Source organism: Crassostrea angulata, chromosome 9 (genome assembly GCF_025612915.1).
Source record: "Crassostrea angulata isolate pt1a10 chromosome 9, ASM2561291v2, whole genome shotgun sequence".
Classification (NCBI taxonomy): Eukaryota; Metazoa; Mollusca; class Bivalvia; order Ostreida; family Ostreidae; genus Magallana; species Magallana angulata.
In genome coordinates, this window is record NC_069119.1 from 14273324 (window position 1) to 14294320 (window position 20997).

General features: G+C 37.4%; 1 protein-coding gene and 1 long non-coding RNA gene across 2 annotated transcripts; one reads left to right on the forward strand and one right to left on the reverse strand.

The window, feature by feature from the left end:
- Window positions 1-1402: 1402 nt before the first annotated feature.
- On the forward strand, window positions 1403-2782 carry LOC128164070 (protein cappuccino-like). Its single transcript, XM_052827796.1, is given in 4 exon segments — window positions 1403-1892; window positions 2010-2146; window positions 2289-2467; window positions 2621-2782. Coding segments are annotated over 4 exon segments (345 nt in total). The 5' UTR covers window positions 1403-1879; the 3' UTR covers window positions 2637-2782.
- A 15665-nt stretch (window positions 2783-18447) lies between these two features.
- On the reverse strand, window positions 18448-20403 carry LOC128163928 (uncharacterized). Its single transcript, XR_008240878.1, has 4 exons — window positions 19639-20403; window positions 19225-19365; window positions 18791-18877; window positions 18448-18490 (listed from the first exon to the last, which is right to left on the reverse strand). It is a non-coding gene; the product is annotated as an uncharacterized LOC128163928 (long non-coding RNA).
- Window positions 20404-20997: the final 594 nt, after the last annotated feature.

Here is a 20997-nt window from a genome sequence, read left to right on the forward strand (position 1 = left end):
TTCCATTGAAAATTATGTACATTTTTGTTTGGAGAATAACATACGGGAAATTGTGATGTTGGATACAGATTCACCCGTTCTACACTGTTCAGGTAATCTTTTGTTAACAAATCATTCTGTCACATGCGCGGAACGAGAATTTTTTTCCGGGAAGGGGGGGGGGGTGTCCGAAGGATAATTGTGTTTGCCGGGGGGGGGGGGGGGGGGTGTATATTTGCGATAATTTTACTATGTGATTTTAAAAAATTTTCAATTTCCATTTCTTTTTATGGGGTGGGGATTGCCTCATAAATTTATCCTTTCTATCTATCTTTTCTGTCTTTCTCTAAACATAAGAAGTACCGTCTTGTGGGAAAACCCCGCCTCCTGTCAGTTTTACATACTTTCAACCAATCGCTACCTTGTAAAATACTGCTGGCTACAAAGGAATGTGTGCTTGACTCGTGATCTCACATTTCATTTCGCGACCGCAATGCCTTGCAAAATCGCCAACGGCAAGCCAATCTGCCCATCAGGTACATAATGGTTGCATTATTTGCAAGTGTTCAATACAATGATATAATAACGTTATTTTTATTGAAATTTTTATAATTTTTTTTTCAAAAGTAACACCAACACCAACCGTTATTATGTATGGGGAAACAGATGATTGTAAGTCATTGATTGTTCAGTTAGTGTTGTGTTGTCCTGATTCCTTTTTTTCCTTATCATGTTTGTTTAATTGTTTTTTTTATTGTTACTTTGGAATTTTGTTCCTGATTATGTTTTCTAGTTATTCATTTACTGTAGATACGAGTCCGCACCGTTCAACCTCAACAGGCACAACGTTCGTCATTAAACGGACACGACAATTTACATCCACCCCAAAAACTACCACTCCGTTACATACTCAAGCATCCATCCCTAGCAATACACAGCCATCAATCGTTTCCCAGTCTCGTGAACATTCCCCCAATACCGTTACTACTCGGTCTACTGTACACGCATCCTTTCCCCTCAGTACTCAGACTAGGACACACACATCTATTACCCTCACTACTCGGGGTAGGGCACACGTATTCACATCCCTCATTACTCAGCTTAGGACACCCACAACTACCCCCCTGACATCTCATGATAGGTTACCCACAACCATCCCCCTCAGAACTCAGGACACATAATATCACCACCCTCACTACTCAGACGAGGACACATAACACCACCCCCCTCATTACTCAGAATAGGTTACATACCACCACCCCCCTCATTACTCAGAATAGGTTACATACCACCACCCCCCTCACTACTCAGAATAGGTTACATATCACCACCCCCCTCATTACTCAGAATAGGTTACATACCACCACCCCCCTCACTACTCAGAATAGGTTACATATCACCACCCACACTACTCAGAATAGGTTACATACCACCACACCCCTCACTACTCAGGCTAGTGACCAGATTTCCACCTCTGGAGACACTATCCCTTCCAATAATCAAAGTAAATATGTCTATTTTTTTTTTAGCTTATTAATTCTTCCCATATTTATTTTCCTGTGTTGTTTTATTTACTGTCAAAAAATTAAAAAAAAACATCACTTAACTCTTCCAAATGTTTTTCCAATGAATGTAATTGGGGAAAATTATAATGAAATACTAAATGATACCAATGATATAATTTTTGAGAAAAAAAAATCTTTAAGAGGCATGAAATGCAAAAAACCAAATGAAACTTGGATTTAATTTTTTTTTTTTTTTTTTGTACACTTTAACCTGAGCAAGAATTCAGTTTGCACAATTAGCACAATTTGCTTCAATTCATTACTTTATTCTTTAATTTCATTTCTTCCATAATTGTTTTTCTTTTTCTGCATGATATACTAATTCCTGTTGCTGAATGTCTTGTGCATGTAAGTAACTGAGTTACTCAATTTACAAAAACTGTTTTGATATATTTTAAATACAGTCTGTCTTAAATTCAGTTAAACCAGAATGAAGATCTAATTTCTTTGGGGTTTTTTTTTCAGCATTTGAGCTCAGTATGGGGACCCTGTGTTTGGTCCTCCTCCTCCTCCTGGGGTGAGGGTTGAGGTGTATGTATCACTGTTGCAGACGTTGCCTCACCTCCAGGAGGATGAGGGACAACACCCATCCCAAAGAGGAAGTAAGTAATGTTTTATATTAGTATGTTATCTATCTTTAGTTCTTTACCATGTGCCACATTAAATATACTTTTTTATGTAAAGTAACTTGCAACTAAATTGTTTGTATTATAGCTTTATATTATGTCTTTCTTTCATACATAGATTGAGATGGGGGTGAGGCCGAGGAGTATGCCTCCACCTCCACCACCGTCAGCACCACCTCGCCAAGCACTTGCAACAGTGCAAACAGAGAGGACACCCCAGCCTACTGTTCGTTCAGGGCCCCCACCACCACCACCAGCCCGGGGTGGTGGGAGATACCACCTCCGTCCTGCTAAGAGGTAAAACCACTTCTATTTCTTTTTACTCTGTTTGAATTTTATATATGTAAATATATTTTTGTTCTTTATGATTTCTTTCTGTTTTATGATCAAGTGTGTGTATTTGAATTCTAATGTCTAACCTAACTTCATATATTTTTTCTTATTCATTAGACCAAGAACTGATTGAATGCAATTACGGAAGTTGATCTAGCCTTGGATCATTACTGAGCGAAACCGATGGTGAAAGTCGGCGCAAATCTAGACTTGGGTCATTATTTGTGATTTCAGAAGACACTAAAATCACATAATTTCAGTTTCATTTGTTTTTTTTCAAAGATCATTTATTAAAAGTGTTAAAACATTGTTTTATTTTTTTTCATTATTTAGTCTAAAAACTTTTAGCCACAAATTGTACTTGTCAGACATGTACTAAACATCTGTTTACAGGTGTAAAGTTTAAAGTATATATTTCGGGTCAAATTCTTAAAGAGCGCATGATAAAATGATATCTATTTTGCATCAGAGTGTAATTAGATTTTTTGTAAAAATGAATCTTATTGTTAACAGGATTGGAGAGGGTGCCTAAAAGTCTGCACCACGCAATCATATTTACTGAAGCCAAACGAATGGTAATTTGTGTGTGATAGGTTACTCATTATTCTAAGGTCGATCAAAGTGGTAATTTAAAATAAAATACGCTTTTCAAGGGTGTCAGTTGTGCCGTAAGATTTAAGAGTTTGCTATAAACATAAATACCATTATATATACAAAAAAAAAATGTTCCTATCATCACTTTTTTCTATTGTATGAGATCATTCTAGGTCAACTTGGGTCAGACGCACACTGTGTCAGGTCGTACAGGACTTATCCTGTAACTGTGTCGTTTATTGTTTATCGGTGTACTGGAAAGATAGTAGAGTGATTGCCCTTTGCACGTATGCGACATGATACCATGATCAATTTCTACTCGTCCATTCATTGTAAATTTTGTTATCATTTTTTTAATGCATTACATCAGACTTATATCTAAGGCAATTAATACATTTAATATACTCAGATGCATTTAATGATTCTTGCTTATATACATTCTGTATGCATCACCAATTTTCATGACGTCAAAGTCATCACCGTAACAATAATGAACAATAAGACTTTTACCTTGACACCAAAAATCATAACCCATTGTTAAATACCCCTCTTCGTCTAACCATAGTCAAGGTCATCCTTTCACCCGTCTTATTGTTAAATACCCCCCTCGTCTAACAATAGGGAATACCCCCCATTGTTCACAGGACAATAGATCTAGGGTGACCCCATTTCGGTCATGGTTCAGTCCCTTCAGGGTATCCAATTACCATTTCTATTGTTCTCAGAACAAAAGGTCTTTTGTTCTCTACCCCCTGTATGGTCGCTATTACTACTCTTGGTCAAGTTCGAAAATCAGCGTTAGTCGATACTTTTTGTTGGCGTTATGGGACTTTGACCACAATAATGACTCCGTTTTATCCAAAAATTGACCTTGTAAGCGCTCTCATGCCTACAAATTTTGACAGATTTTCATTAAATTTATACCAAATGTTTATACCACTAATACCTTGGTCAAATTCGAAAATCACTATTAGTCGATACTTTTTGTTGGAGTTATGGGACTTTGACCACAATAATGACTCCGTTTTATCTAAAAATTGACCTTGTAAGCGCTCTCATGCCTACAAATTTTGACGGATTTTCATTAAATTTATACCAAATGTTTATTCCACTATTACCTTGTTCAAGTTCGAAAATCAGCGTTAGTCGATACTTTTTGTTGGCGTTATGGGACTTTGACCACAATCATGACTCCATTTTATCCAAAAATTGACCTTGTAAGCGCTCTCATGCCTACAAATTTTGACAGATTTTCATTAAATTTATACCAAATGTTTATACCACTAATACTTTGGTCAAGTTCGAAAATCAGCATTGGTCGATACTTTTTGTTGGCGTTATGGGACTTTGACCACAATAATGACTCCGTTTTATCCAAAAATTGACCTTGTAAGCGCTCTCATGCCTACAAATTTTGACAGATTTTCATTAAATTTATACCAAATGTTTATACCACTAATACTTTGGTCAAGTTCGAAAATCACTATTAGTCGATACTTTTTGTTGGAGTTATTGGGACTTTGACCACAATAATGACTCCGTTTTTTTCCAAAAATTGATCTTGTAAGCGCGCTCATGCCTACAAATTTTGACGGATTTTCATTAAATTTATACCAAATGTTTATACCACTAATCCCTTGGTCAAGTTCCTAAATCAGCCTTGGTCGATAGACTCGATACTAGTATACTGCTTGACCGGCGGGGGACCCTGGAATTCTATTCTTGTTATAGTTCAAACTTTTACTGACAACATTGACGTTTAAAATTACCAATTTATTGTAGCAATCTCATCGAAATCCAGGATCACATGTTAACAATATCCAAGAACAACCTGGCGAAGATTTTCCCTGAGGGAAAATTCAAGTGCGTAGAGGTGGTGGGGATGAAAAACAGCAGTGAAATTGATTGCTTTGAGTACATACCAACATTGGAAGTATTAAACAATTCAAAATCAGCAATTGTTAGTTACAATGCTTCTTTGCAATAGAATATTACACACATATTTTAACACATTTTTGTTGTATACACCTTTGAAATGCATAGTAAATATGTTGTGGAAGTCGTTATGCGCTATTACCAGATTTTTTACTTTCCAAATCTGGTCATGACCAGATTTTTACATGTTGAAGGTTGGCAAGTATGCTGGCATAAAAAATTCAAGTGACCTCGAATCTTTACAAAAGTGGGAAAATCAGGCAGTTTACACGTTGTTTTTTATCTCATAAAAAACTACAGTTCCTGTCGCTGGCGGAAAACCCCTAAAAACGAAGGGAAATTCGGGAATTATTTTGCCTCAGCCATGTTTTGACTGAACCTTCGGAAAAATAGTGTTGTGAGACCATAAATGTATGTCGCTTAAGGGCTAAGGATGTTAAAAATGTGTGAATTACCTTTACTTTTTCAGGATAGAAATGTTTCTATGGGCGAAGATAAGAGGGGTGCCCAATCAAATGAGATGGCCTGTAAAAGCTCTATCTGAGGATAATGAGGATGATGTTAGAATTCAAGTGTATTGCTTGTCCGATGATGCTATGTGAGTATTCATAATTAATAGTTCTAGTAGAATCTATTCTAAGTAATTAACAATGATTATTGATTTAATAATGGTAAATGGATATTTTAGTTTGTAATAAATCCATTTCTATATTGCATTAACATACATATAGCTCTATTCTCTAATATGATTCTGTGTGTCTTTATTTGTGAAATGTGCAATATATTACATGTATTTTGACTTCATTTGGGCAAAACCAGCAGGCATTTCATGTTTGCTTTATTTGCAATGATGTCCACCTCTCTGAATATTTTCATATTCCGGTTTCTTAAGAGGAGGTTCTCCTATATAATGATATATAAACAAATATTTATTTTTTTATTTTGGCTAAATTAAGGTGGTTATTGCAATTCATATGACTTGTCACTGTAGATTTTCTCTCAAGAGAGGTGATGTAGAACCATTTGAAAATATCCCGAAATGGGAAGAAAAGGCAAAAAGTATTTATTATACAATTCAAGGGTTGAATATTTATTATCATTTAAAGAGTAAGGAAAGTCAAACATATACTTTATTTATATTAATAAAGTAGTTTAAATTATCACATGTAGTAAAGCTGTTTTGAAAATAAACTAAATAGTTAAGCTTTAATGCATGTTTGAAGTTAGAGAAATCGTAATTAATGGAAGCTGACATGATGCTCTTCTGGTGAAACTCACTTGCCCAGAAGATTTTAAAATTCCCTATTTCAGTATAGCGAATTCACAGGCAACCCAATAAAAGAACTCTGTTTCATTAAAGATGGATATACTCTTAAGGTCTTTTAAACGCTTTATACTACTCAGCAGATCACTCATGCCCCTTTGAGATTTACGTATGTATGAGAAAATGTGGATTGCACAAGCATATGGATCCAAAACATACTGAATATCGATGTTTGCTGCCCATGCATGAAGAAGAGTACTGTTGTAAGCATTCACCCTCAAGTCACAGGGTTTACGTTTTAAAAATATTTTTGGTGTTCTTAAAGAACTTCTGATGCACTTAATATAGTCATCTTCAGATACATGTAGTAGTTTTTACATAACTTATGAAGAAGTGAAAAGATTAAACGATTTCTGACACTTTCAGATTTACAACTGAATTCCTATAAGTAGATTCCAAATAATTCGGCAGGTTATGTATAAAGAGTTCTGTACAAATTTGATTTGTTCAGTTAAAGTTTTTATGTCATCCACAGGATGAATGACCATCTTTACGTTCTCCTTAAAGGTGGCTTAAATATGCTAAAAGGTAGCTTAAAGACGGTCTTTCAGCCATCTTTAAGCTATCTTTAAGTTTCAATGTGGCTTAAAGATGGCTGCTATGTCCTTAAAGGCAAATTTTTCGGTATTTAAAAGTTTTCGTTTCTAAAAAATATATGTGCTCAGTTAAATGTTTCTAACATCATTATAGGTTGAAACTGTTACATTGAACTGACGTATGGGGAAAATGTATATCAAATTACTTTTAGGGGGTTTATCCTCAAAGCACCTCTCTTTTAAAAAATATCATATTACCTAAAACCCATATTGTTATTATCCCTTTCTTGTATAATTAAGAACAGCGGTCACGGTTCTAAGGTGGCAGGGGACAGGTTTTTTTATACAATTCATTGTAGCCAAGGGATGCATGTCTTCAGAACTCTGTAACTAGAAATTCCTCAGTCCCCATTCAGCACAAATGCCTTTAATTCACTCTTCATAAGGCCTATCACTAATATCTGTAAACATGTGTTTAAAAGGACCAAGCACAATACATTCAGTTTTACTTATGTTAACCTTAGATCCTGCATGAATACAGACCTTGTTTATTGTTTCTAAGCACGCTTAAGTGATTTAATATCATGTAGAGTTAATGTCTTGTCGTCGGCATGTTGTATATTTTTTATTTCTTTTTCCATGAAGTTAGCTTTAAAGCCTTGTATATTTTCATTATTCTTTAGTTTTTCAGATAATTTTTTTGATTTTATGACAAATCTCATAGCATATCATTAAAATCACATACCATAGCATAAATTTGTAAAAGATATGCATGAAATGACTGTCACTCACTGTATTTGTTTTATTGAATTGGTATGGAGTAATTCTAATATAATAATGGTTCTTATACTTAAATGACAAAGTCATTTCCTTATATATACATGTGTTTATTTATATTTTATCTCAATTGAAGAGTAAATGCTGTCTCTCTTTGCTCGCGGACTGTTGAAGAGACTAGGAAGCGGCTACAGGATGTGCAGTCACGCATAAAAAAGAAAGAGGCATACAGAAAGGAGTCAGTCATGACTAGTGGTGGCCCCCCTATAGATGTCACTTTTATACCCTGGGAATAGCCTGTCGGTATTGTATATTTCTTCAGCTACACTATGATGTTTTATATTAGAATGGATGTATTATGACAATTCTTGGTGTTACTGGGGTAAAATTGTCATAATGTACGGGATCTTGAAATCGCTGTTTAACCGAAGGAATCTGGACTGCTCACCGCTATGGGGAGTGGCGTTCTACCCGCTCTGGGGTGTAAATTCTTGGCCCAAGCTCTGAATATAGAACAACGCAGACAAGACTTCGGTTTACCACTCATTTATTAAATATTATTAACCTTTTATTTTTATAATTTATAAAACATTGGCATGCCTATACAAATACTGTGTAAAAATTTCAAGCATCTGCGATAAACAGTTGCTGAGAAATCTTTGACGAAAATTTGTTTGAAAATTTTGGTTAAAAAAAAAGCAAATGCGTCATTTAACAGGAAGTTGACGTCTGATTGGTACAAAAATATATCCCACGATATGGCATGCCTTAAAAAATACTGTGTTAAAATTTCAAGCATCTGCGATGAATAGTTGCTGAGATAAATGCGACAGAAATTTTTGTTACGGACGGACAGACAGACGGACAGACAGACAGACAGACAGACGGACGGACGGACAGACAGACACACAAGGGTAAAACAGTATACCCCCTCTCCATCGGAGCGGGGGTATACAAATATAAGCATGCTCTTCATGGGTGTAGACATCCATAAGATATTTGAAAGTTGATGATTACTCTTGATATGCCGGGGTCATCGCGATTCAATTGACATATACTGGAAACCGAGTGCCGAGAATAAGTTCAAATGTTCGCTACATAACGGGAAGTGTAAAGCAGACCGAGGGGTGGACTTCAATGTTCACGGGAGATATTCTTTCTGTTCCAAGTCATTCTTCCTGACGTGGAAAGTCTTAATCCAAAATTCCTCTGTTCTTTTGTACATGTAGTGTTTATGGACTCGTTCCCCGTACGGGCTATCTATTAGCCCGTGACGTCACCACGCGGGGAATCTGCACGAGCGAGGATTCTACCGCCTGCAGCCAGCGAGAGAGGACATGTGCTAGACGAGGCGACAGGCAAGTCCAGCGGCAACCCACGGATATCATCAGTGATAGTAACTGAGAAATACTATATTGGCGCCCAACTCGAGGCCCTGGACTTGCCAGTTATTCCGAGAAATTTTTCTTCTCCCGTAGAGTAAGCCTGTATCATTTTGTTTAGGGAGTTTGAGTAAATCGCGTTGAGGCCGCCATTTTGGGGGCCCTCGCGTGGTCAGCTTTCCTGTTAGTTTTTGTAAACATTGAGCCAGTTTTAGCTTTGTTTGTGCTACTTGTTTGATTTATCATCATGTCATTTGAAGAGGCTCTGTTTGCTTTGGGGTTGGATGAGAGATCGCCCCGATTTATGTCTATGGCTCAGGGTAGGGATGAGTTGTCACGGGATATTGGGCCCGGCTGTGTGTATGGGCCAGATCCCGTAAGTATTGTTAAGCAACCCACATACTTAGGCACTACAGGTCATGTTAGGGTAGGCTATGTTGAGAGAGCACCCCACAGTGATTACATAGGTCCTCCCCATGTTTGGGTTGAGTCTCATGAAAGATTTGAGAGAGGGAGGGGTGAAACTATAGATCCTGTTTGTTTGTCGGCCAAGGGTTTAAGTTCGCCAGTTGGTGTTAGGGACTTTGTTCCACCTAGTGACTATTTAGGGGTCCCCACGTCACAATGTTCCCATGTGGCCCTTACCCCTGGGGAAGCACCTACTGTCAGGGATACTACTTTATGCCCACCCGAGCCTCAGGGGCAAACCCCAAATTTGTTGGATTTTGACCCCCTTACTACCCAGGATTCAACCCCCAGTAATCCAATGCCCACCGGGCCTGCACCGTCAGCACGGCCCGGATGCCAGTCCTCAGATAGCCAACCTGTCTATTCACAAGGGGTTACACCAGAGTCTAGGGATGTAGGTCAGGGGCAGCAGTATGAAAAAACCAGTTCAGGCAGTTGACTTAAAGCCCCAGGTTCCACCCACCCAGAACCCCACTGTCCCAGATGCACTGTCTCAGCTCAGTGGTGGCCATCAAGATGATCGGTATTCACCTGGCCCGTTTGTTATGGGCGGGTATTCGGATCATCAGCCTAGTAGTTATCCTGTACCAGTACCTGAGGTCCCCTCCCAACCTTGTCATTTTGGGGGTGAAGGAGGGGGGAGAATGGCACATACATATGAGCCCCCCACCACTGAAAGACCTTTTAATGTAAGTAACGCGCGGATTCCCGCAGCGTCTCAATGTCCCTCGGATTTCGCGCGGATACCCGCAGCGTATATCCACCCCCTGGAATACTCGTGGAGACCAGCAGCAGCCTATGGTTTACCTGGAGATGTGCAGACCCCTGCAGCGCGCCACAACCTCCAAGAGTTTGTTGCACCGCCCACCAGCTACAATCCGACAACCTGGAGTAGGCCGACGTATAAGGATCTGCATTTTGATGGGAGATCCAGCTGGAAGCCATTCCTGCACAAGTTTGTTAGACTGTCACGAAGCCAGTGCTGGACAGAGACTGAGCAACACGACCCGTTCTGCTTCTTCTTGGAAGGAACCGCTAGTGAGTACTACACTTTGTTACTGGAGACCAGCCCTGATTTGCGCTTCGCCGACATCCTGAGGAAGTTTGACAAGCGCTTTGGCTCAGCAGCACCTGATTTGGCCCACCAGCTCAACTTCCAGTCTGCAGTGCAAAACAGCGGTGAGTCCCTGAGGCAGTGGTCAGACCGAGTACTGACATTGGCTACTCGCGCCTTCCCCCAGCTACCGGATGTTCACACTCAGGCTATACCCCGCCTGTGTTACGGGGCAGAGGACCGGGAGGCAGGCCTGTATGCCCTGGATGGCCAGCCCAAGACTGTTGATGAGGCTGTAGACCGGATGCAGTTCTACCGGCATTCCCGACGGGGTAGACCCCCATGCAATAGCTACCATGCAGTGAGGAGTTTGGTTGTAGATGAGGAGTCGAGTAAAAGAGATGGGAAAGCCGAGAGTCAGATACGGGAGTTGAAAAGCCGAGTGCAGCATCTTGAGAAGACCCTAAAGGAAGTTCTCGATTCGGTCCGGCTTGGGATCCCGACGACTTGTTTCCCTAGATGGCAACCTGGCCCAAGGACAGGTCAGTGTTTCAGATGCGGAAAGACTGGGCATTTCCGGAAAGAATGTCCTGCTGTCCTTAGACGGAAGGCGGAAGGAAGCGCTGGAGAGGTTGTAGATCACTCCCTGCATAGCCGTGGTGCCTGTCAAGGAGTTGCAGATAAAGAGACCAAGACTTGCAGTCAAGCGCCCAGTGGGCAGCTTCGCACTGTGTGCTTACTAACCCAGGATGATGAGGTCAGTTTGAGGAAGCACCCTACAGGTGACTCGTGCGTTGTGGACAAGGACGTCCCTTGTCCCAACATAAGGCGCAGGAGGAAGCGTGGTAGGCCTAGGATGCGACACAGGAGACCAAACTTGCTGAAGTCCTTCTCCACAGATCCTGATGTCCCTGAAGAGGAAGTTACTCCAATGGACAGTAATTGTCGGCTGAAAGTGCTGAGCAGCAAGGTGGTTCCTACGGAATCCAAGTGCCCTGAGGCCAAGGGCAAGGATGACATAGTGGGAGACTCTTGGCCCCCAACCCAGGGGGCCGTCTCGAATGATCTGTTTGTCATGGCAGCTCAGACTGCCAGTACAGCCAAGCTGAACATACCAGGAAGCAGTCTTGAGACAGCGGTTGAGGATGTCCATGTTCCTGCAACTAGGAACTCCCTTGCTAGGGAGTCAGTTGGAAGAGGACAGCCTTTAGGAGCAGCACCAAACTTGGAGTATCTCCCTTATGGTGTCCAGACTAGGGTGACAGACGCACGGGAGATGCCGTCGCCATCTGGATTGTGCAGGGCGTGTCTCGTGGATCAGACGTAGTAGAGCTGCCCTTCCCGGACTGAACCCGTTACCTAAGAACGACTTGGACTGTCCCTGGATTATCCTTTTTGTGTGTAGAGGCCCTTGTCATTTGGACGGGCCCTGCTCTAGTGACTTAGTATCCCGGCTGTTGCTGGGATTGGTGTTACCGCAGGTGGGACTTGGTTCCCTGGAAGTTATCCCGGCTGTTGCTGGGATGGCGTTCCCACGCCCATTGTTATTTGGTGGTCCCGTTGGTTCTAGATGTGGACCTACTCCCCTCAAGGAAAACGGAGGGGAGTGTAGTGTTTATGGACTCGTTCCCCGTACGGGCTATCTATTAGCCCGTGACGTCACCACGCGGGGAATCTGCACGAGCGAGGATTCTACCGCCTGCAGCCAGCGAGAGAGGACATGTGCTAGACGAGGCGACAGGCAAGTCCAGCGGCAACCCACGGATATCATCAGTGATAGTAACTGAGAAATACTATATACAATATATATTTATTGCATGATAGTGAGGGTAATGTAAAGATTAATTCCCCCAAGAAAATCATATTTACCGAGGGCTTTGCCCGAGGGGAATATAATTATTCTGGGTAAATAAATCTTCAAAATTTCCGAACATTCATGCATTAAACGTTTTATTATACCGAACAACAAATAATTGTATAACATACGCCAGTTTTTAAATTTTTTTCGACCTGTCGAAATTAATAACGTCGTAATTTTGGGTGTTTATTTCCTGATTGTCTATCTTTGTTTTCATAAATTCAAATCAAATATAGTACAAGTGAAAAGCTGTCAATGTGACAGCAAACCGGGTTTTCTTTTATGTGAACTGTATCCATAATCCATGTCAACCCGTATCCAGTGAAATGGAGTACCCTATATGCAACATTTTGCCAAAAAATGACTAAGCTCAAAAGCTGGTATTTTTTTCATAAATTATCAGAAATCAAAATTCTAGCAATATGCACTCCTCTGATATATGTACAATTGATCTGCAAAAGAACAATTTCCTATCTTGAGAACTGTAGGAGGAGTTATCCGTACAATGAAGGAACCCTATATGCAATATTTTGCCCAAAAATGACTAAGTTCAAAAGCTAGTATTTTTTTCAAAAATTATCAGAAATCAAAATCCTAGCAAAATGCAGACCTCTGATATATGTACAATCGATCTGCAAAAGAACAATTTCCTATCTTGAGAACTGTAGGAGGAGTTATCCGTACAATGAGGGTACCCTATATGCAATATTTTGCCAAAAAATGACTAAGTTCAAAAGCTGGTATTTTTTTAAAGAATTATCAGAAATCAAAATCCTAACAATATGCACACCTCTAATATATGTACAACTGATCTCTAATATATGTACAACTGATCTGCAAAAGAACAATATCCTATTTAGAAAGCTGTAGGAGGAGTTATCCGTACAATGAGGGAACCCTATATGCAATATTTTGCCAAACAATGACTAAGTTCAAAAGCTAGTATTTTTTCGATAAATTATCATAAATCAAAATCCTAGCAATATGCACACCTCGGATATATGTTTAATTGATCTGCAAAAGAACAACTTCCTATCTTGAAAAATGTAGGAGAAGTTATCCATACAATGAGGGTACCCTTTTGGCAGCCGCCCGCCCGCCATTTTTACTATTTTAATAACCGGATTTTTCCGTTGGAAAACCCGGTTAAAAATTGATTTTTGTAACATAAAGCGAATTTAAATGATTAAATATTTTGGATGTCAACATCGTATGCTCATATTGCCTTTAGGATGAAAAAAGCATCAGGATATGTTCAACATCACAGAATGGGTGACGCCATACAAATGCCATTATAAGCACCACCTTCGACCCCACGTCTTTAAAATAACATCAGACGAGTCTGGCAAGGCTAGACTCTTTCGGAAGGAAGATCCACGGACAAGGTGACAACTCATTAAATATGTCACTCTTAACCTTTTAGGTGGGAGGTGGAGGGGTTTGGTAAATTAAAGATAAATAATATTAAATTTTTTGGATTATCCATAATCCTTATTTTCGCTAGAGTGTGAGACTTTTTAAGTGTAATTTAATATGTTTTTGAAATAAGAGTACCTCCCAAAATTTGAGTTGGAGGGTAAACCCGGCATCATTTTCCCCTCCTTTAACAAAATACATGAGAATATCGACAAACCTGAAAACGATGTCAAGACTAGTTTCAAGTATTTCGCAAAGGAGGAGGACAAGGAATGGTGGAGTTGCTTTTTCCAACGTTATGATGCCAATGGTAAGTAGACTGCCAGTTGCAACTAAGATTAAATGAAAATTATTAATATTTTACAAGTTTTTTTTTTGTTATTCTCCAAAACCTATAAAGAGCATGTAGAACGTTAGGAAAAGATTTTTCAGCGACTTAGGGCTATCACAAAAGAAATGAGAATTCTTTAAAAAGAAAGTCAAATATGTAGGAAATGAGAAAGTGATAGAGCCAAACCCAGATAAGATCAGCAAAGTACAGAATTAGCCAAAACCAAGAAATTCAGATGAAGGTCGCAATTCTTGGGTTTTGTTGGATTAACGAAGATTCATTGCGGGATTTTCAACAATAGCTCGTCCATTAAATGACCTACCTTATACTAAGAAGAAAACAAGAAAGGGAGTTAGGACATTGAAAGTAGATGACAGATGGAAATGGGGAGATGAACAAGGACAGTCATTCAGAAAACTAAAGGAGAAACTCACTACTTATCCAATTTAAGGATTCCCAGATTACTCATTACCATTCGAGTTGCATACAGATGCCTCATTATCAAGCATTGGCGCTGTATTATATCAGATATAAGATAATTTTAAGAGAGATATTGCTTATATTGCTTATGCAAGCAGGAGTTTGTCAAAATCTGAAAAGAATAATCCTGTTCATAAATTGGAGATTTTGGCATTAAAGTGGGCTGGTGTGAAAAATTCCGAGATTATCTTTATGGAGGCAAATTTAAAGTGTACACAAACAACAATCCGCATTTTTATGTATTAACGTCACCAAAACTAGATGCAGCGAGCCTGAGATGTTTTTATCTTATCTTGCTGGCAGGAAATCTTTAAAATTGAACGGGAAAATAGGGAATTATTTTGTCTATACCATGATTTGTAGTGACACTTTGGAATCGTATTGGTTTGAGACCTTCATTCAAAACGGAGAAAATATGATATTATGTTCGGGTTAACAAATCTGCAGACCTTCGCAAAATGTAAATTTATACCATAGAATATTGTTCGCGTTTATCAAAATGAATCAAACACATACGACCTAGAATCATATAAGTAATTTTACATTTTAAACACTATCCGTCTTAAATTTATGAGCTAAAAATTGATAATTTTTCATCATAGTGGAAAAAAAACAAGCGACCTAATTAGGATAGATTTAACAATTTGTGGATGTTTAACTACTTTTCGAACTTTTCTGGCAACGTTTTTATTTCCGAATTATTTTTAGGTATTATGAATTCATTGTGTATGTTTTGTTTTCTCTATTGTTACGGGCCGCCGGAAGGCGGTCCGTTATTTGATATACATTTAAATATTGTTACTGCGTTTCTGCGGTATAGTTCTTTTTTAATAGAATTAATATTATGCTTATTTTTATGAATTAAAAGTAAATTTGCATGTAGAAATATCTGTTATGCCTTTTAAAATATATAACATTTTTTTTTTTTTTTACTCTTAAATGAAAAATAGGTCATACTTAGTAGATTGTCGTGTTTGGCGCGTTTTTATCGAGACTATAATCTATTCGGACAATTTCGGAGTTCTTCATTCTAACAAAACAATGCATCGGGATCGGTATGCGGGGCATACTTAAGACCTGAAAATACTAAAGACCTGAATGTCATTAAATTCTAATAAATGATTATTTGAATTTCTATGTGCCGTGTCAATTAAAATGACTTTGTGTGTGTATTTACTATATTTCCATGTAAAATGTGGTAGAAAATATCATGAAATGACATCCATATCAATTATTTACGCAAAAATTTGACAGAAATGAAAATTTGAATTGACTGGAAAATTTGAACTAACCCATTTCTGTTTTATCATGTGGTCCCTTGAAATCATAAAACTAACGCATTAAGTTTAAAAAAAGCCCCCAAACTGGTTTGAAATACATAATTTCCAAGAGAAAAATGATAATTTGAACTTTGTATTAGAGTAATGTACAAATCAATGTGTTCTCCATTACTTCATACTATGGCAATGATCATACAATTACCGTTAGAAATGCTTACAGTAACGAACTCGATTCTTCATGATAATATTAAAATGTTAAACTTCAAAACAAGTCGCTAAAAGTATATTAGAATTACCATAAAAATTAGTACAACCAACTCTTATTTTCTTCTTTGTGGTGTGTTTTTATGTAAACAACCAATGATTCATATTTTTGCGGCCCATTTGACGCTTGCGTCAATATGATTTCTTGTTTATGATGTATATTGATCACTTAGTTTTAAAAAAGTATCCCTGAATGCTTAAAAAATGTTAGAAGGTTTCATTTAAGGTGGAGTAATCCTTCTAGCGCCTCTCTCGCAGGTGAATGAAACGTGACACCAGTATTCTTATTGTTATCTATAAATCTATTTGAATTCGTTATTTATTCATAAAATCATTTTTTAAAGTTTCGGAAATCACTTGGTGGGCATGTTTGTTTAACAATGAATTCCAGGGTGTATATTTATAAGGGCTTTTACAATTCGTAACAGAAAAAAAATCATCTTTCTTTATAAATTGAAAAAACGCATTTTGTACAAAAAATATCGTAAACTATACTAAGGGTTGAACTTCCGATATACTTACGTTGGGATAACTGTCTCACGGGAAAATTTGTTTTGTACATCAAAAAGCGAGTATGCTAAAATCATATTGACAAACGGTTAATAGTACGATTTCCTAGAAGAGAAGTTTTGATGATGTATAACATATATGCAATTTATAAACCACTAATTTTTCATCGTCATTAGTTCTGAATTATATTTCCTTTTGTCCCTCATTCATTTATCTGGAGTGTTGTATCCAGCAGTACAGCGATTTGTCCCCCTTGTCTGCCTTCTACCTTCATCCCGTCGCGTTTCTGCGTGTTGAGTTGGCTAGACTGGTCAAAATCCATTCTTCTGGTAGTTTACATTGAAATATCTTAAAGGGGAAGGAAAGTCAAAAACATAATTTATTTATTTAAATAAAGTGGTGTAAATTATCACATGTGGTCATGCTGCTTTGAAAATTAAATGCGTAATTAAGCTTTAATGAACGTTTGAAGTTGGAGAAATCGTATTTACTGGAGGCTGACATAATGTAGAATTCTTTTGTATTAAAAACCAAAAAAAATAATTATTTTGACGTCACACTATCTATTCCGGTTTGGTTTACATATAAAAATAAATGTACACAGTGCTCTGAATATAATTAACGCTGGTTTATGCCTTTGTGTTACTCAAAAAATCGACTAAACCAAATTGATAATGTTTGAGTTCACACGTCAATCTAAAGAATAAATTCATGTATCATTGTATGCATAAATATATGCATTTTTGTAAGTAAATGACAGCTGTTAACCTGCTATCATTCAAAGTTGAAAAGGACCTCGATTAATTCTTTTAATCCAAGTCAAGTTCTTCGCTAAGTGAATAAATGTTATAATTGTAATCGGGATGTTTAAAATTCATTCTTTAAAGTCGGAATTACCATGTCGAAAACACGACGGCAGACATTTTCTATGATACTTGGCATCTGTTGACAATTTCCACATTTACGCGGAGATTTCTCCGACACTAACCTCCGCTTTTAGATTTCAACGAACATGCTCCATTTGACGTTAGTTTGTAGTTTGCAAAGGCAAAAGAACGGTCTCAAATCAATATTGTTTCAAATTTTCCAGAACTTGTCATTTAGAGCTAATATACTGATGTTATGTTGATAAGACAAACCGGAATAGATGGGGTGACGTCATAGATTAAAATTCAATGGGAGCCCCCATTGCGGCGGGAAATTTAAATTATGCGATCGATTTTCTTGATTTATTCATTGTTGCGGGGTTTTTAATGAAAATAAATACGATTTACAATTATACACAGCAAAATGTGCCACATACGTTTAACATACGTTAAACGTGTGTGATACGTATGTGACCTCACGTACGTTTAACGTGATTTAAGTACCACATGTGTTTAACGTACGTTAATGAACATATGTGAAACGTATGTTACACGTGTGTTAGACATACGTGAAACATTCCATACGTTTTACGTATGTGGATCCAACGTACGTTTTTCACATGAATTACATACATATCGCATGTAAATTGCTTAAAATTGAATTACTTGAATATTTTTAATTTTTCAGTTCATTCTTGATATACTTCATCTTGCTGCTTGAATCATTTCAATTAATTACTCAGTAACTTCAGAGGATCTTTGGAAACATTCATTTTGCATATCCAGCTACTTGTGAATCTAAAATTAGAGTTACAGAAAAAAAGACAGTTTCGAGATTAAAAATGAATTTAATTCCTTGAATGATTACATTTACATTTATATTGTTGACATTCTTCTGTGCTTTAATAGTTTCTGGAAAAAAACAAAGAATTTTACATTAAATTTCATTTTATGATAAAGTAAAATTTACAAATGCCTCGGTTGCTTTTTTATTTAACAATATTGTTAAAGAATAACAGGATCCATTTAGATTTTATTGCAAATACAACATGAAGAAAGTTTACAATTGTTAATATTTTTTTCTTTTATTTGCAAGCTCTGAGAGAGAGAGAGAGAGAGAGAGAGAGAGAGAGAGAGAGAGAGAGAGAGAGAGAGAGAGAGGCAAAATAGAAGGTCAATCACAAGTATTAATTTGACAAAATAATTTTTTACCTCCAGTATATTCATCCTGATTTTTGTCCACCTCCAACTTCTTCCTTTTTAATGTTTTCCCATGACAATGCTTGTTTGAACTTCTTTCTAAAATATTAATACAAACTTAAGTACATACAATCATTAGAGTTTTTAAATACACGATAAAAAATATAATTTATACATGTAAGCGGAAAACAACTTATACAGGTAAATATTTTTTATGCAAATAAGCTTGAATCATTTGGGTGAAATGATATTCTAAAGTACACTTACACATAGTTTCACATAGTCCCCAGAAAAGTGTGTGTGCATGCATTGGGGGGGGGGGCAACTTTTATATGAAAATTTAAGAAAAATCGTTGCTGCAACAAAAAAAAAATAGGGGGGTATTGGGTTGGGGGTGACTGGATACATGTCTGTATTAATCCTTATCCTTATCTAAATTGAATTACCTTAATCTGTCACTAAATTAGCAACCACATTGCAACTGTCTTTGAACTCCGCGAAGAACTTTTGGATCCTGGATCATTCATTACAAAATCTTCAGGCTACATCAAAACAGATCTTTGAAACTTCTGTATTATATCCATTTGCTACAAAATATAATACATGCATTAGATAAATAGATATATCAAAATTTTACACTTACTTACTAAGAAATACAAATGTACATGTAGGTGTCATGCAACAGATTATCATTAATGATCCTGAACACCCAGTGACTTCTACTTTTAATGAAGTATGTCATAGAAATCCATACCTTTGAGTTATTTATTAGGTTGGATTTGTATGGTAAAATTTCCCAGCGGTGTTGATGACCCTTAAAAAATGTTTAAATTGTGAAATGCAATGGTATGTGTACTTACATTATGATTTTATCAATTCAAAGAGACATCTGTCATTGACTGTGTTAGCTAGTTGGCGTCCTCTTCCAGGGATATGTCAAGCAGCCAATGCTAGCCTATAAAAAAAATTTCAATTACCATGCAATAAGAATACAACTTAATAGAGGCAATTCAATAATTATTTCACTTAATAGTTGCAATGGAAGACCTACTCGTTTCTTTACATAGGCTTTGCTCTAGTTTTTCTCTACTTTCAAATATTTCCGTTTTCAAATGCGTCTTATCCAAGATCGACATATATTTTATTGGTTTTAATAAGTATTGGTTCTTCTATATTAACTAAACCAAATAGCTGCTTAGTTGTAGCTCTCTGGGGAAACATCATTTTTATCGTCATTAATTCAACCCGAATTTTCCCGGAGAACACAGTTACAGCTCCGTGCTACATGTTTACTCTTTTGACATCGGTAATTGTACGATATAATTTTCAAATGCAAGTAAATAAAAACGAATGCTTGACAATCATTACCTCTGCTAAATCCATCCTGCAGTTCGATCTTCTGCCTCCGTGACGTAAAAATGTGACGTATATTTTGTCATCGACAAAACTAAAACCGATTTCGTATTAATTCCGGATTCGTTATCGAATTAATTTTAAGAAGACACGTGGCTTCTGTTAATGAAACAACTTTATTTATGCATAGTTTAAACCAATAAACACGCACAGTAGCAAGGCTTTTCTTCACACATGTTCACATGCATTCATTTCAAAGACATGAGTGATAAAGCAGCATAAGACATGTACATGTACATGCAGATCATGCGCGGATCCAGAAAAAAAATTTGTTTGCCCGGGGGGGGGGGGGGGGGATTCGAGGCATATTTGCGATAATTTTACTGTGTAAATTTCATTAACTTTCACTTTCCGGTGGAGGGGGGGGGGGGGGGGGGGAGTTGGGATCCCTCCGACCCCCCCCCCCCCTGCCCCCTTAGATCCGCGCATGCAGATAATTTTAATGTAAAGTTATTCAAATGCATGCCCTCAGTTCGCACATATGTAAAACATATATATTATTAACGCACGTGTAACATGGTTTTTAGAACTCATGTTAACCATGTGTTTATTAACATATGTGTAACATGTGGTTGAGATCTACATATGTAAAACATATGGTTCACATATGTTTAACATATGTAAAATCTAACGTATGTTAAACATATGTGATGTTGAACGTATGTTATCACACGTATGTTGACCATGCGTTTCTCAACATATGTGTAACGTACGGTTAGACTTCACATGTGTGTAACGTATGTTTAACGTATGTTGTACGTGTGTTAAGTTCAAACATATGTGAAACGTATGTGGCACAATTAGCT